General features: G+C 39.3%; 2 protein-coding genes across 3 annotated transcripts in view; one reads left to right on the top strand and one right to left on the bottom strand.

Moving 5' to 3' along the window:
- EFCAB10 (EF-hand calcium binding domain 10) overlaps positions 1-1,418 on the top strand; it is a 3,766-nt gene extending 2,348 nt beyond the window's left edge. The window contains exons 3-5 of the mRNA XM_035896873.1: positions 11-175; positions 437-521; positions 1,033-1,418. Of these exons, the coding sequence (XP_035752766.1) occupies positions 11-175; positions 437-521; positions 1,033-1,069 (287 nt within the window). The 3' untranslated portion in view covers positions 1,070-1,418. The remainder of the gene's footprint in view (positions 1-10; positions 176-436; positions 522-1,032) is intronic.
- Positions 1,419-1,704: 286 nt separating this feature from the next.
- Positions 1,705-13,825, bottom strand: RINT1 (RAD50 interactor 1). 2 transcript variants are annotated; one of them, XM_035896861.1, is made up of 15 exons: positions 13,585-13,825; positions 12,908-13,022; positions 12,323-12,518; positions 11,915-12,156; positions 11,573-11,746; positions 11,345-11,494; positions 10,101-10,257; positions 8,142-8,252; positions 7,755-7,980; positions 7,011-7,148; positions 6,182-6,276; positions 4,606-4,820; positions 3,768-3,948; positions 3,561-3,679; positions 1,705-2,354 (listed from the first exon to the last, which is right to left on the bottom strand). In XM_035896861.1, exons 3-15 carry the CDS (start codon positions 12,497-12,499, stop codon positions 2,138-2,140), a joined length of 2,202 nt encoding a protein of 733 aa, XP_035752754.1. In that variant the 5' UTR covers positions 12,500-12,518; positions 12,908-13,022; positions 13,585-13,825; the 3' UTR covers positions 1,705-2,137. The 2 variants fall into 2 exon arrangements, with proteins under 2 accessions (XP_035752754.1, XP_009639683.1); XM_009641388.2 differs by having other exon boundaries at positions 1,707-2,354; positions 6,077-6,276.
- Between the last annotated feature and the right edge of the window lie 6 nt (positions 13,826-13,831).

Here is a 13,831-nt window from a genome sequence, read left to right as displayed (position 1 = left end):
TTCCTTGCAGAAAGGCCGCGCGAGTTCCTGATCCAGGCGCTGGAGAGGGTGAAGGCAGGGAAGCGAGCCGAGGGGGAGTACCCTTACCTCATGGACGAGGCCAACCTGGTCGCCATGTTCCAGTTGCTGGATGTCCTAGGGCAAGGCCACATAACGCCCGGGCAGTACAGAGAAGGTGCGTCCCACCCGGGCAGCAGCTCGCGCTGAAGCGGCCGCATCTGTTTGCACGGAATTATTATTAAAATAGTTTCAAAGCTACGCGTGTGTGCACTTTCAAAGTAGCTGTGCAGCTGCCAATACACAGCCTGGAACTTGGAAAGTTTAAAAAGTTACGTACTTTTAAGTTACATATGCTTACCTTTTATTATATCTAGGCCACTTTAAGATGTTAAATTTATCTTTGCAAGAATTGCATAGGAAATTCTCTTTCCTTTAGCTCTTAAAACTTTGGGACTGAGCACTGAAGATGTGCAGTTTGGAGAGGATGCGATTATCACACTTGATGTATTCAAGGAAGAAGTGTAAGTTTAATTGGGGGGGAGGGGGAGATCTGCACAGGAGATATTTTACTGAGATTCATTTTTTATTTACAAAACTATAAATTAAAGGACTTGCTGGTTTCAGTTTAACCCCTTTACTTTGCATTGCAAGATGTAGAAAGGTCAGTTGCTGCCCGACCTTACTTGGCTTGCTGTAACCGGAACCAAACTCTGCCTTTTCCTCCCCATCTGGGTTCCAGGAGCCTCCCAGAGCAGACCCCTGGGATTACCGGCCCCTCACATCAGACAGGCGGCCATCAGGTAGCCCAGGGGTTCAAACAACGATCTAGAAAGGTGAAATGGCGAAGCAGCGCTGTCGTCTTTGCCAAAGGTAGTAATGCAGCTGTAGGTGAAGCAAGCTCAGAGTTGTAATAATTTCTCAGGGTCAAGGTATGGTTCTAGGGGCAATTTTCTGGTAACTGCTGCAATCGCGGAAGGGTAACTGGAACTAATTGTCCTCCTTATCTAACGAATTCTTTTTTTTCTGTCTTAGGAAGAAAAAGATGCTGGAGAGCTGGGCTGTGTATTAGTTTGAGCAGTGGTCTGCTATATGTATTAAAAAGAGGCACCTTGCTCAATCCTTCTGGGTTCTCAGCCGTGGATAGCTGACTTTAGGCAGTACTCTCTCATTTCCCTCACCCCATTTGAGCAATCGCTGAAAAGGACAAATGACAAGAACTTGTTCATGTTTACCAGGCCCAGGAAGGGTTATCCTTTGAAAATGGCTTTTTTTAATACAATTAGATGGTTAAAAAAAGTAGAGCGCTCTTTTATGCAACTAAAATAGTGTTTTGGAGTTTCCCCCTTCATGGCGTAGCTTACAGTAAGGGGTTATTAATTGTTGGCTTATTACCATGGAATAAAATTAAGAGTTGAGCTGCTGTTTAAGTTGTTTTTTGGGCTTGTGCTGGGTTTTTTTGGTTTGTTTTTTTTTTTTAAAGGAAAGGCCAACTTCATCCAAGTTATGACAAGTGCCCACAGTTAAAGAAAGGTAGCACTTCCACATAGAATGCTATTTTCAAACTTACAACACAGTATTTATGCAATTTTTACAGAAAAAAAAGGAAAGACGGGTAAAACAAAGAAAAAAAAATTGAATGAGTATGAATAAAGAAAGCAAAGTGACACATTCCCTCATTCCTTCCTTCTGTGTTTTGTATATCCACACCTAATACAGAACATCTGTTACCTGGGATTTACAGGTGTGAAACATCTTGTTTTGTAAGTGAAGGTGGACATAGGGAAGAGTTTTCCATCCTGGATACGGGTGCATTTGCACTGTAAATACTCTCTATTCCTTACAACAACGTTACAGCACTCAGCATTGGTGCGGCAGACACTCACTAGAGACGAAGACAGTTTTGGCTTCTCAATGCAACGGCAAGGTGGCTATGGAAAATAAGATCTACGCAGTTCAAAATCAAGTCAGTAGCATTTTGAATTATTTTTTAAAACTATCCAATAAGGCATCAGATTAGATTAAACCAGTTCAGCATATGGCATTGAAAAAATAACCCAGGTATATTACAACACACTTGCTTTGCCTTTGTTGAAATAAGTAATCTAGACCAAGTTATTAACTGTTTCTGCAGAAGTCTTTATTTTCCTGCATTTGGCCAACTTGCTCTCAAATTGAGAAGAATCTCGACATCCTTCTGAGCTAACTTATAAACTCCAAGTTCATTTAGTGCTGCTGTTGCAGATGGCTGGTGTGGCTTTAACATTGTTTCAGTTTCTGAAGCTGACTGTAGTACATCCTTCAGAAGCAAGGCAGAGCCAATATTCAGGTTCAGGATAATGCAGGCTTCTTTTATGCTAGAGGAGAAAGCTACATGGATTAATACGAGAAGCACCCACGAGATAGATACACTTAGTTTTGTGCACACAGTGATTAATGAAAAAACCTCCATGGACTTGTGAAAAGGATCAGAAGTAGTGGACTGAAAAGGACTGCTTAGATCAAGGCAAACTGTTCTCACTGCCCAGGCCTTTTCTGTTACGTGTGTAGTTCATAAGCATCGGTATTTTGCCCCCAGTGCTCGGCGTGGCTTTTGCTTCTTCAGTTTTTCCACCAGTATTAAAAACACAGAATAGAATTTACCACTTAATCTGTCTAGCTTTCCCTAATTATGTTTCCCCCTAAGCTAATTAGAAACTTCTTATTCAGCATATTTTAAAGCACAGTTTAACAAACAGCTGCTAGAATCTGAACATTTTCCCTAATTAAGATCATCAGGGAACATACAGATACCCTGGCTTTGTCACATTGCTTCTAGTATTAATACAATAGATGTACCCATTATACATTATTTTTTATGCCATGTCCTCTTACGCTGGGAAAAATATGTATGTATCACTTACCTTTATGAAGGTGATGTGCTTAAATAAAACCCCTTAAACCTGAAGGTGCTACCTGAATATTCCAATTAAAATATGCCAATATATAATCTTTGTCTTTGGGTGTTCAAGCCTGAATGCCATGCTCCATACCGATTTAAAAATACTAAGATTTCTGCCCCGATTAGCCTAGGAGTTTAGCGCCAGACTCTAGAAGACTGTGAGCTATTTAGAGAAGACTAACCACAAAGGTGGCAGCCTCTTCTCATCCATGAATGCAATAAGACTGCTATGCAAGGCAATTCTGAGCGGGAACATAGTCTAAGGTAGTCTGTCTGCTAACAATGAAGAAATTTTACTCTGTTGTAACTGTACCCTTGAGTAGCTTCTTTGGCCCCAGTTGTGGAAGTCTGTGCTACTTGCATTCCTTCCATAAGTTAATTTGTCCAGACATCCTGACTGCACAAAACACTGTGGAACACACGCCACGGTCTGTCCCTGACCGAGTACCGGCAGCAGAATCAAAACTTTCCTAGTTGTAAACACTGGAAGCATAAATGATCCACATATTTTAAGTGTGGATCGAAATTAACTGTGAAAAAATATTGGAGATACACAAGACACATGTATTCATCGGGACGTTCACTGTTGGAATACCAATAGATCGGAAGTTTGCCTACTTACTGCTTGAAGTAGTTTTCTGGCCTCTTGCAGTAGTGTGAAAATAAAGGGAAGAGATTTCTGCTCATGTCAAACTGGAGTTGTGCTGCTCCTCCTTCATTGAAATGATTTGCCATAATGATCTACAAACACAGAGAGGCGCATCCACCATTTAGGCCAGCCACTCACACCTACACCGTATGGCACAGGTCATGTTTTGCTGATACCTACTTCCTGATAGATGTATATATCCACTTTCTCTGCAAGCATTTGCCAGAAAATTTTGAACAGTGAGTGACAGAGCTGCTGTTCTAGTTGTAGCAAGCGGTCTCGTAGGGTCAACAACATTGGGCAAGCTGTGCTCGATAAAGACATCACTGCTTGCTCTGCTTGCGATGGTAAAGACAACCACCTGAAAGAAATTATTGCACTGAAGTCATTATAATGAAATTATTTATCTTACAACTGGAGTTAAAATTATCCGTTTAAGAAAAAAAAAATCTTATTCATTTACAATGGTTCAGAGAGAGTTCTCCTTTCCCATTTCAAATCTAAAAGTAATCACAGTCTAATGCTATGTTTAAGTTTCATTTAATATTAAACTCATGCTTTGGTTATAAATCTCAGAGCATGCCATTCAAAGAAACTCCATCTAATCTAGAAAATCACTGAGTTGTATTCCTTTTATGAAGTGATTCAGAAATCCTACTCGGACAAACATTCAAGAAGCCCTACAAGTCTGCGAAGACAGAGCAGTCATTACAGGGCATTTCATATTGACTCTTTTAATACCACTATGTAGAAAATAATCCTTGCCCAAAGTAGAGTGATCCAGAATTCTTCCTAGGGTTTTTAAGGTAACACGCCCACTAATTGTGGAACTGCTTTAGAAAGCATAGCATTAAAATAGTCTTGAAGTAAGCATTAAAGAGAATTGTCCAAACTGACTACCCTGCGCCATTCTTATTCAGGAAAATAATTTTGCCTATTAGCTATTCCTTTATTTACCTCAATATTTTAACAGGAAGTAACATTGTAACATGGGAAGAGAGTAAACAGACGGAATCACCTCTCTTTTTTGTACAGCTTTGCAGCATCTTTGACCTCTCTGAAGACATGATCCACTTGACGAGTCAGCATGTCATGTTTCAGGCGTTCCAGGAGGTTAATCATTTCGTCAAAGACAGAACTCTCCATCGAAGCCAGCTGCCCCAGCTGCAGTTTACTGGCAGCGTTACTTTCTGCACGAACCTCCAGTTCGGCCTGCTGGAGCTGCAGGAAGAACTAGAGAAACAAAACTAGACATGAATACTGCAAAAAATAATCTTACCATTTGAACTTTTCATTGGTGCTTTAATAGGCACAGTTCCAGAAAACACACTACTGGCACATTTATTTATAAACTTAAAACTTTAAGATTTTAAAAACACTTCCTTATCCTTCCCCACGGTTCTGACTTAGTGAAAAACAAAACACGGTGGTTTCATCCTAGTGATGGAACTGATGTGGGTTTCAGATACAACAGCAGATAGGTAATGGGAACAGATGTAGAGATATACTAAAAAGATGTTTTAAGACCAACAGCAGAATGCTTAAAAAAAAAAAACAAAATGATATTGACCTTTTTAAATGTTTGCAAAAGTAAACTAGAATCTTTAATTGTAATTTGTTTTAGAAATAATCATTCATTAAATCATAAATTTGCTGGGCTGACAATGGCAAGAAAATGGGTCGAATTTAATGTGACATAGTAGTAACAACGTGTTGGCTTTGCTTTCAAGCAGATCAAGACACTTAGGTAGACGCAGCTATACGACACCAAGGCTGCTGTCCTATCAAGATTACCCTCTGCTACAGCCACAGTTCCCTGTGAAGACAAAAAGAATTTGGAGGCTGCCCACCTCTCACACAATACCTGTTTCTACACACTTTACATGTAACAGGGTTTTTTGACCTTTTGTACCAATAACCACAGAAAAGGTGAAGCGCTACAGCATAGCCATGCTGCCACCAGGCTATTACATAGCAAAAAACCTCATTCCCAATTCCCAGTCACCAGCGAGTGGCTTTTCTGAGCAACACCTAAGCGGTGCTGCAATGCAGACACCCATGCCAACTCCATTTAAGCTAACCTGCCATGGGAGTAGTCCAAGCATCGTGCATAGGCTACTATGGCACACGCTTCAGCATCGATGCTCTCGATACTGGCTCAGAGATCTCCATAATCAACTCATTAATTGTTTTACAACACAAAGCATGGAAAGGAGACTACTTTTTTGGCTGTTCAGATTATTCAATTCCCAGGCTCTTTTTGCTTTTCCCTAGGAAGTTTATAATTAATACACCTTAGATCTCAAACAATAATCTGTCCTTATTTATACATCTTTTATTAAATCTGAACTTACATCTCATTCTGTTTTCAGTAATTAGTACTTCTGAATACACTTAGATAAACAGTGCTGAAAAGAAAATCTTTGTTACGAAACAAACATCCAAAGTCCAGTTTGTTTTGGTTTTTTTTAAGTAAAATAATTACTTACTACATTGTCAGCCCAGTCTGCCAACACTGTTGCTATATAGTTAACAGCATTAAGAATTGCACAGTATCGGAAGCCTAAGGAAGCTCTAGTCTCTTCCTTCATTACTTGAGTCAATCGTATCCTGAAATCATCAACTAACTCCTTCTGTAGGCCCAGGAATTGTAGTTTTCTGGAAGCCGTTGGAAGATTCTTATACCTGTCTGGAAAGACATGAATAAAATGTTTTTAGGTTTTGCAACACTGAATAAAAGCTTTTCAAAAGGAAACATCACAGTCGTCTTACTACACAACCTTACGCCTGTGAGGACATCATGCAGTATTTAAAACAGCTGACATTTTAACTATTTCAGGGAAACTACTCAATGCAGAAGCTAAAAAGATAAAGCAATGACATCCTTCCTGCTCCTGATTCTACTAGCATTTTGTACCCTAATACTTTGAACACTATGTGATTATACCACACCATCCAGCACAGCCCCTAGAGCATACTCACACACAGTAAGATAAAACCACTGAATACGCAATTAAGTGTCTCCTGAAAACTCACCGGCTCTTACGTTCTGTTCCAAGAAAGCAAACATTATTAAATAACTTCTAAAATGTCAGAGTCAAAAGGAACAGTAGGGTTTTTTTATTACTGCATTGTAACAAATTATATTCTCTCAAGTATGAAAATGTTTTAATATGCCAAATATCAAATGTATTTTTTTAATTATTATTTTGTAAGCATGTCACTAGCTCAAGTTTATTCATGCTTGAGTTAGTGTCCAGAATACAAAACAAACAGGAAAGCTTTTATTAAATTGCAAACATCACAACTTTGCAACATTATTTAGTGACTACTGCTGACAACAGATATTTAGCAAAGAAACGTTAGCTGAAGTTTTTCACTATTCATTACAAACAAGAGCAATGCCCATACATAAATAATTACCTGTTATAACTAACAACAGAGTCATAAAAGTTTCAGCACAGTCTGGGACTTTCATTTCATCTACATCAGTGATATCTTTGTATTGCGATACCCATGCAGCCTCTGATGAAAGCATCGAGTCCATTTTCTGAAGAGCAACTGAGATATACACAAAACTTGTAAATGGTTTACATTTTTAATTAAAAAAAAAATTATAACAAACCCCCCTCTAAAATATATAGACATAAAAGCCTTATCTCTAGTAACTTAAATTTTGTATTTTCAGTTTATAAAAACTACCGATGACTGGCTTCATGCAAAACCAGCTTCAGTATATCTGCATTTGCAATGCTGTTAACAACTTTGTCAGAGGTGATTGGGGGTTTTGGTTCGTTTTTTTTTTTAAGTTGGCTTGCTCCTTTCCAATATAATTGCTCCTTATTTCTTAAAAGTTAATAACCTTCCCCTACTTCAATTTAAAGTTCATCCTTGTCTGCACACATATAAATACGACATTTGTCTAAAAATAAGCCTACTGGGTTCCAAACAGCGTAAGGGCAAGAGCTCTACAAAATACAGAAGCACTATTAGAGTCTAACCGATTTTTAGTCAAAATAATCACAGGGTATAAAAATATGCATGTCTTGCATAGCAGCCCTGTCCAAGTGACTTATCCTATTTGAGGCAGCTATTCATGTAAGCATACACATGCTTTCTTTCTGACTGTGCAATACAGAGACCAACAAAATCCATTGGAAGTCTTACATTTTTTTTCCACTGTTAACCACCTTTGGAAGCAGGATTCTTCTGACAGAATATGCATGCAACTGGGAAAGCTGCTGAGATAACCATGAACGCTGTATAACTCTCGCTCAAATAGAAGTACCTCATCCACAAGGTGACAAAAGAGCGTATCATCATACAACAGGCACGGAATATCAGCAGCCAGCTTCTCCAAAATCAGCATTACTAGAGCACGAGAGAATTCAAGCTTTTGAAAGAAAGAAGTGAATAAAATGTCAGAGATGGCAAGTATCAACATGTGCATACACGTACACAACGAATGGCTACTGGACTGAGCTAAGTCTCACCACATGCACAAGTATCTCTCACAAGACACATTCATATATATAAAACCATGAAAGGGCTCACCCCAGCATTCACTGAAGATCCTGCCTTGTCCAGTATTGGCTGGATTTTGTCATCAAGGAACTTTGCATGATTTCCAATCCACATAAGTACTTGTGTTAAATACCACTCAGGCTTATTTAAAAAAGAAAAGAAATATTAAATGCATCCAAACAACAGTTATTCAAGTGCTACTAATATTTTAAGACAAACTTCTAAAAATACCAGTGTCTTCCCCTGCCTTCTCTTGACCTCAGGTCACACAAGTCTTTCACCATGTTTTAGTTAGCTTCGTTTTTCCTAAAAGGAGTATCAGAGAAGTATTTCTGGATTTTAATTGTCTTAAATGCATCAATTACTCTGTTTCTTCTCAAGCAAAAACTCAATTTTCTATCTCCCCTTTCTCTACTGCTTTCTCACTCATGAGGTCCTCTTTTCTGCTTTGCATACTTCCTCCTGTTCTTCTGTGTGGTCTTTATTTCCTGGTACAGTAAAAAGGATGCACTCCAGAGAAAACTCTTCCCAGTAGTTCTGTTCTTACTGTTCTTGTACCCAAACTCAACCCACGCTGGAAGGAGGGAATCTATCACCTTCTCATTTCACATTATAATGACTTTAAGCTCCTTCAGTTTCCACAGCTGAAAATATGGGCTGTAGTTTCTGAGGAACACTTCTTTCAATGTTAGCGCAAGGGGAAGCAATTCCTGTCCTCCTCACGCCCAATAGCCAAAGAGCCTTCTGTTGAACTGCACTCACATTCTTCACATTTGGTGTGTCTGTTTCTCATTTCTGTATTAATTTTCACCTGTCTACTGATATTTTTATTTTTGTTGACATTCCCTCCTCAACTTGCCAAGAACATCGTGAACTCTGAGCCTGTCCTCTGAAATACTTGTAATTTCTTCCAGGTTGATGTCTTTCAAGTATTTTACACAGGTATTTTCTTTATTCCATTATCCATATTATTACACACACACACAAAAAAAAACCAAACCACAAAACAAAACCCAAACCACAAAACCCAACCTAAATTTGAGCAAGGTCCTGTTGGAATATCTTTCTGATCTGACACTAGGTTACCTGTAAACTGTTCTTTACAAGTTTTTTTAAAAAATTAGCTGTTCACCTATTATTGCTCACAAATTTCATCTCTGGAACATCATTTTCCTGTTTGCTTACGAAATAATTTCATCCATGTCTAAAATACCTCTTCCCTGCATAAGCTTATTAAAAAAGCACGGTGGTAGCAACTATCAAGATTGCAAATATGTTTACATTTGCCCAAGATTGTCAACACAGGCACACAGACTTGTGCAATTAAACTGTTACAAAACATCTCTCAAACTCTGCGCCAGATACATTACAGCAGCATTAACGCATTGAAACCCATTCCAATGATAATTCTCAGATAAAAACCCTCAATCTTTGAAGAGAATTCATACAAAAAGTGAGTCAGTTGCCAGATGCTAAACTGGACACCTCTTCTTGTATATCAATTTAAAAATTTTACTCAGAAAACTAATTATGTAACAGTGCCTTTAGACTAATCACATTTTATACACTAACAGCAGAATCCAGACATTTTCAGTTACACAGCGGTAGCAAAAGGCAATGCCAAAAGTTGAAGTCACAGCTTTGTACAGCCTTTGAGCTCGAGCAATAAGGAACAGTGTAAAACCATTTGCAAGGAGGCAGGGAAAATTAATCAAAGCTTCTGAAATGATGTGAGTCAGTCTTTGATTGTAGTAATGCTTTGTAAAGGACCTGGGCAAGGGAGAAATATCACCTGGCCCAGAGAAAATGCTTGTGCCTCTGAATGGTCTCCAAGCGCTATCCTGATGTCTGTCCACACTTAGGTAGACACAAGAACTGCACAGTTTTGAAGAATCTTAATTTCAGAAAGGGAAGTGTTAAAGCTACGCAATTTAAATACAGCAATCCATCTGTTGCTTAAAAAAGTAATCAGACTGCTTTCCCCCATACCTTGTTTAAAACATTGGTTTGTTTATTTCCAGTGAAATGATACTTGAATCTTTTCTGAAGAGGATTCAGCATGATCTGTATCGGAAGGATAATGGGTGGCGATGGGGGTAAAGAGTACTTTTCCGGCAATTGTTTAGGCTTGGTTAACAATGCATCTCTAAGTTTGACAGTCAAGGATGAATTTAAGTGTTGAATTCTCCCAACGTCATCATCTCAAAGAATGGGTTTATAAAAATGAACATTTCTTAGTTCTGCCTCATTGGCTGAAGGCAGTATTATGCAATCATTACAATTCCTCAAATATGAAGGATATGCAAAATATTTCACTTTATATAATAATTGATACAACTCAGGCTGCTAAGGATTATTTATCCAACAACAATATAAGTTACTTAAGTCTGTTTGGTTTAGGAAACTCCTATCTTTTAAAAAAAAGAACACAGAAAACCACCATTATCAGTATCAAACACAGGGGCTGTCCAAGAGACATGCTTATTCATATTTGCTAAAAGAGGATAAAAGACTCATCAGACTAATGAATGCAATACATCATTTCCCATTTTCATATAACTGATTTAAGTGACCCAGCCTGCCAGACCAAAACTGTTACCAGCTCAGGGTGTAGAATGGCCTTGTATCTTCCCACTCCATGATGAAAAAAAAAAAAAGAAAAAGAAAGCAGCAGCCACAACCACTCCAGGAAAAATTGCTTAGCTGAGCTTTGGCTGTGATTTAATACACAAAAGAAAAGGAACAAGATGAGCAGCAGTGCCTTCTGATTAACCTCAAAGGCAGACTACTATGCACAATGAAAATCCTTCTGTAGTCTCCCCTTTTTGCAAAGTCTCTTTCAGAGATGTGTATTCCTTCTGGCGTGGGACACATTAAAGTGATTAAGGCGAATTTCAAAAAAGGCTATGACAGGAAAAGCACTAACTAATAGGTAATCTTGCTGTAGCATGTAAGGCCTGATCCTCATGAAACCTGAACTGCCAGCTACCACGAGATCACTAGCTGGGATGACTTAGAGTTACAATGTTGCTACTGCCAAAAAGGACAACTTTGGCACCTCGCATTTTCCAAACAAAAGAAAAAAAAAACATTCTAATGTTAATACAAGTAACAAATTCAACTTATCTTCTGTCTTTAGGGAGTACAAAATTTTAAATAATTCTCCATGAGAATGCACATCTCTGATGTTTATTATTCTTACTAAAATGCAGCACAACTTTTTAAAAGGATACGAGGTTTGCAACTTCAGAAGCTGACAGAACAACATCTCCAAATTGTTGTATACATCAGGAGCGCTGGCGGGTGCAGGAAGGCCAAATGCCTGAGACTGCGGCGGCCCCACAAATGGCCAGCGGAGCTGGGTTAGCACCTCTTCAAAGTCACTGCAAGGCAAAATGAGCACTTCAACATGAACTTACAAGTAGAACACAAAGACAAGGGAGTGCCAGTATATCTCTCACCTTGACAATTTGTCCTTGAGAATTTTATGCCAGAATTTAACCGTGGATCTCATGAAAGCAAGAAGATGAGAACAAGATGACTCCTGAAGTTTAATATCCAGTTCTGCCATGAATGCTAGAGTACTGGCTGCCTCTGGAACATTGTTGGTCATCAGATGTTGCTGAATGCTATCACTACAAAATACAAGAAAAGTCAAGGTCAAAAATTCATTTAAGGTAACAGAAAGGAATCATTTGAATATTGAAAAATAAAGATAAAACTTCCTCAAATCTCAAACATTTCAATAATGGGACAAACTAGGTCACCAGTCTCAGAACACAAATGCAGTACTCAAACTGTACCTTAGCTCTTCTATTCGTGAAATCCATTTAAGATAGGACAGATGTCGTTCAATCTCTTCTACTTGACTGATCAGTACACCGAGATCCTCCATCCATGGCTGAGCTTTCAGTAAGTGGCTACTGATTGAATCAGACAGAAGAGTTTCTTCCTCTAGAAGCCGACTCAGAGACTTCTTAGAGTCTTCTGCATTCTTTAAGGCATTCTGAATTCTTTTAGGGACTTCTGATGAAACTGTAAGTACCTACATTCACAGAGAAGTATTAAGTCTGGCATTAAAACACTGCACTACATAGGGTAGTACCATTTGAGATACGAATACATTGCTTTAATTTAGTTAAATATACTTAATTAGTCAAACAGCATATTCAGAAGCAGGGAAAAAAAAAGAAAAATGATAAGATGTTTACCTGTTCTTCTAACTGCTTCTTATTTTCAGACAGCTTATCAATAAGGTTGTCTAGCTTCCTTAGAGAATCATAGTCAGTTCCAACTTCTCTTTCCACAAATTCGGAAACATAGTACGGGATATCACAATGATCTAGATCTCTAGCAACTTCTTTCTTTCCAACAGCAACGGTTGCCATCTTTTCTTTCTCTGCAATACTGATTATACAATTTCTAATTAGTCACCACTAAGACAGCACAAACAACTATTGATCTGTTGCTCTATGAAAAGCTGGGCAGTTCAATTTAAATTGAAACTTAAACTAGACGTTCAATAAATATACTGCTTTAAGTGAGACAATTTGCTAGTATAAGTCTTAGCTGAGATATGATGAAACCTTACTTATACCTCCAACTGATGATTTTTCATACATTAATTACTGAAGAGAAATATGCCTGTTAATTATTTCTTTCCACAAGTGTGAATTTTATTTAAAATAGTTCAACAAATATGTAGTTTCTCCATATGTAATATGGAAAACTTAATGAAAAATACTGGGAAAATATTTCTGCAAAATACGAAGGAAGATAACAATGTTCTGCTTTACCTTTTCACACAGTTTAGGATGTTCCAGAGACATCAAGTGATGACTGATGTATTACTGGCAAAGTATCCAGTCAGGTCTTGCAGTGATTTGTAAAGTAAAAGCATCACTGAAATATCTGTAAGAAAACCCACACAGTGTAACAGAAGAGGCACTTGCTGATCCACACTTCTGGCAGCAGCCAGAGAAAATCAGACTTGAAATTGAAAGGATGATCATGTACAGTGAAATAAAAAAGGCAACAGCGATGAGCTTTTGGCTAGTTCAGTTCTCAACTTTTTAATATCACTTACAAAACAATATTTAAAAATGAAATTTATACACTTGCGCTTTTATCTGCTACAAGCTTTAATTCAACGAAAACCCCTATTAAACAGACAACGGGGAAGAGTGAGAAAACGGTGCAGCTGACGAGCCAAAGCTGGAGAAGCAGCAGAGAGCACCAGGAAGAACAAACTGAGAGACCAAGAGTGTTGCTGAGGAAGAAGTGAAGAAAGAAAACAGAGCAGCAAAAAGCACCGTGCCGTCTGGAGCAATGAAAACAAGTAATACCGCAAAGAACTGCCAACCGAGGGGTGCTCTTCTCGTGCTAGAGGAAAGGATCAGGATACGGGAGGAGAGAGGAGCAGGACACAGGGGAGCATCCTCCAACCACCCCAAGCACGCAGCTCCGCACCCACCTCCGCCAGAGGGCCAGGCCTTTCCCAGGCGCGCTAGAAGGCCCTGCGGGCCCCGGGGAGGCTCTGGCCGAGGCCCCCTGCCGCCGCCCGGGGCTCAGGCCAGGCCACCAGGCAGACCCCTCCCCCGCGAGCCTTTCTTCCCCCGCTCCGGGCGCTGCCCCCGGGGCGGCGCTTTCCCTCGCAGGCTGGACGGCGCCCAGAGAGAGGGCGCAGGCGGCGGAGCTCGGTCGGGCCCGCTGATGCGGAC

This window comes from Egretta garzetta, unplaced genomic scaffold, assembly GCF_000687185.1.
Source record: "Egretta garzetta isolate BGI_Z169 unplaced genomic scaffold, ASM68718v1 scaffold156, whole genome shotgun sequence".
Lineage (NCBI taxonomy): Eukaryota > Metazoa > Chordata > Aves > Pelecaniformes > Ardeidae > Egretta > Egretta garzetta.
This window is presented reverse-complemented; position numbering and strand designations above follow the sequence as displayed.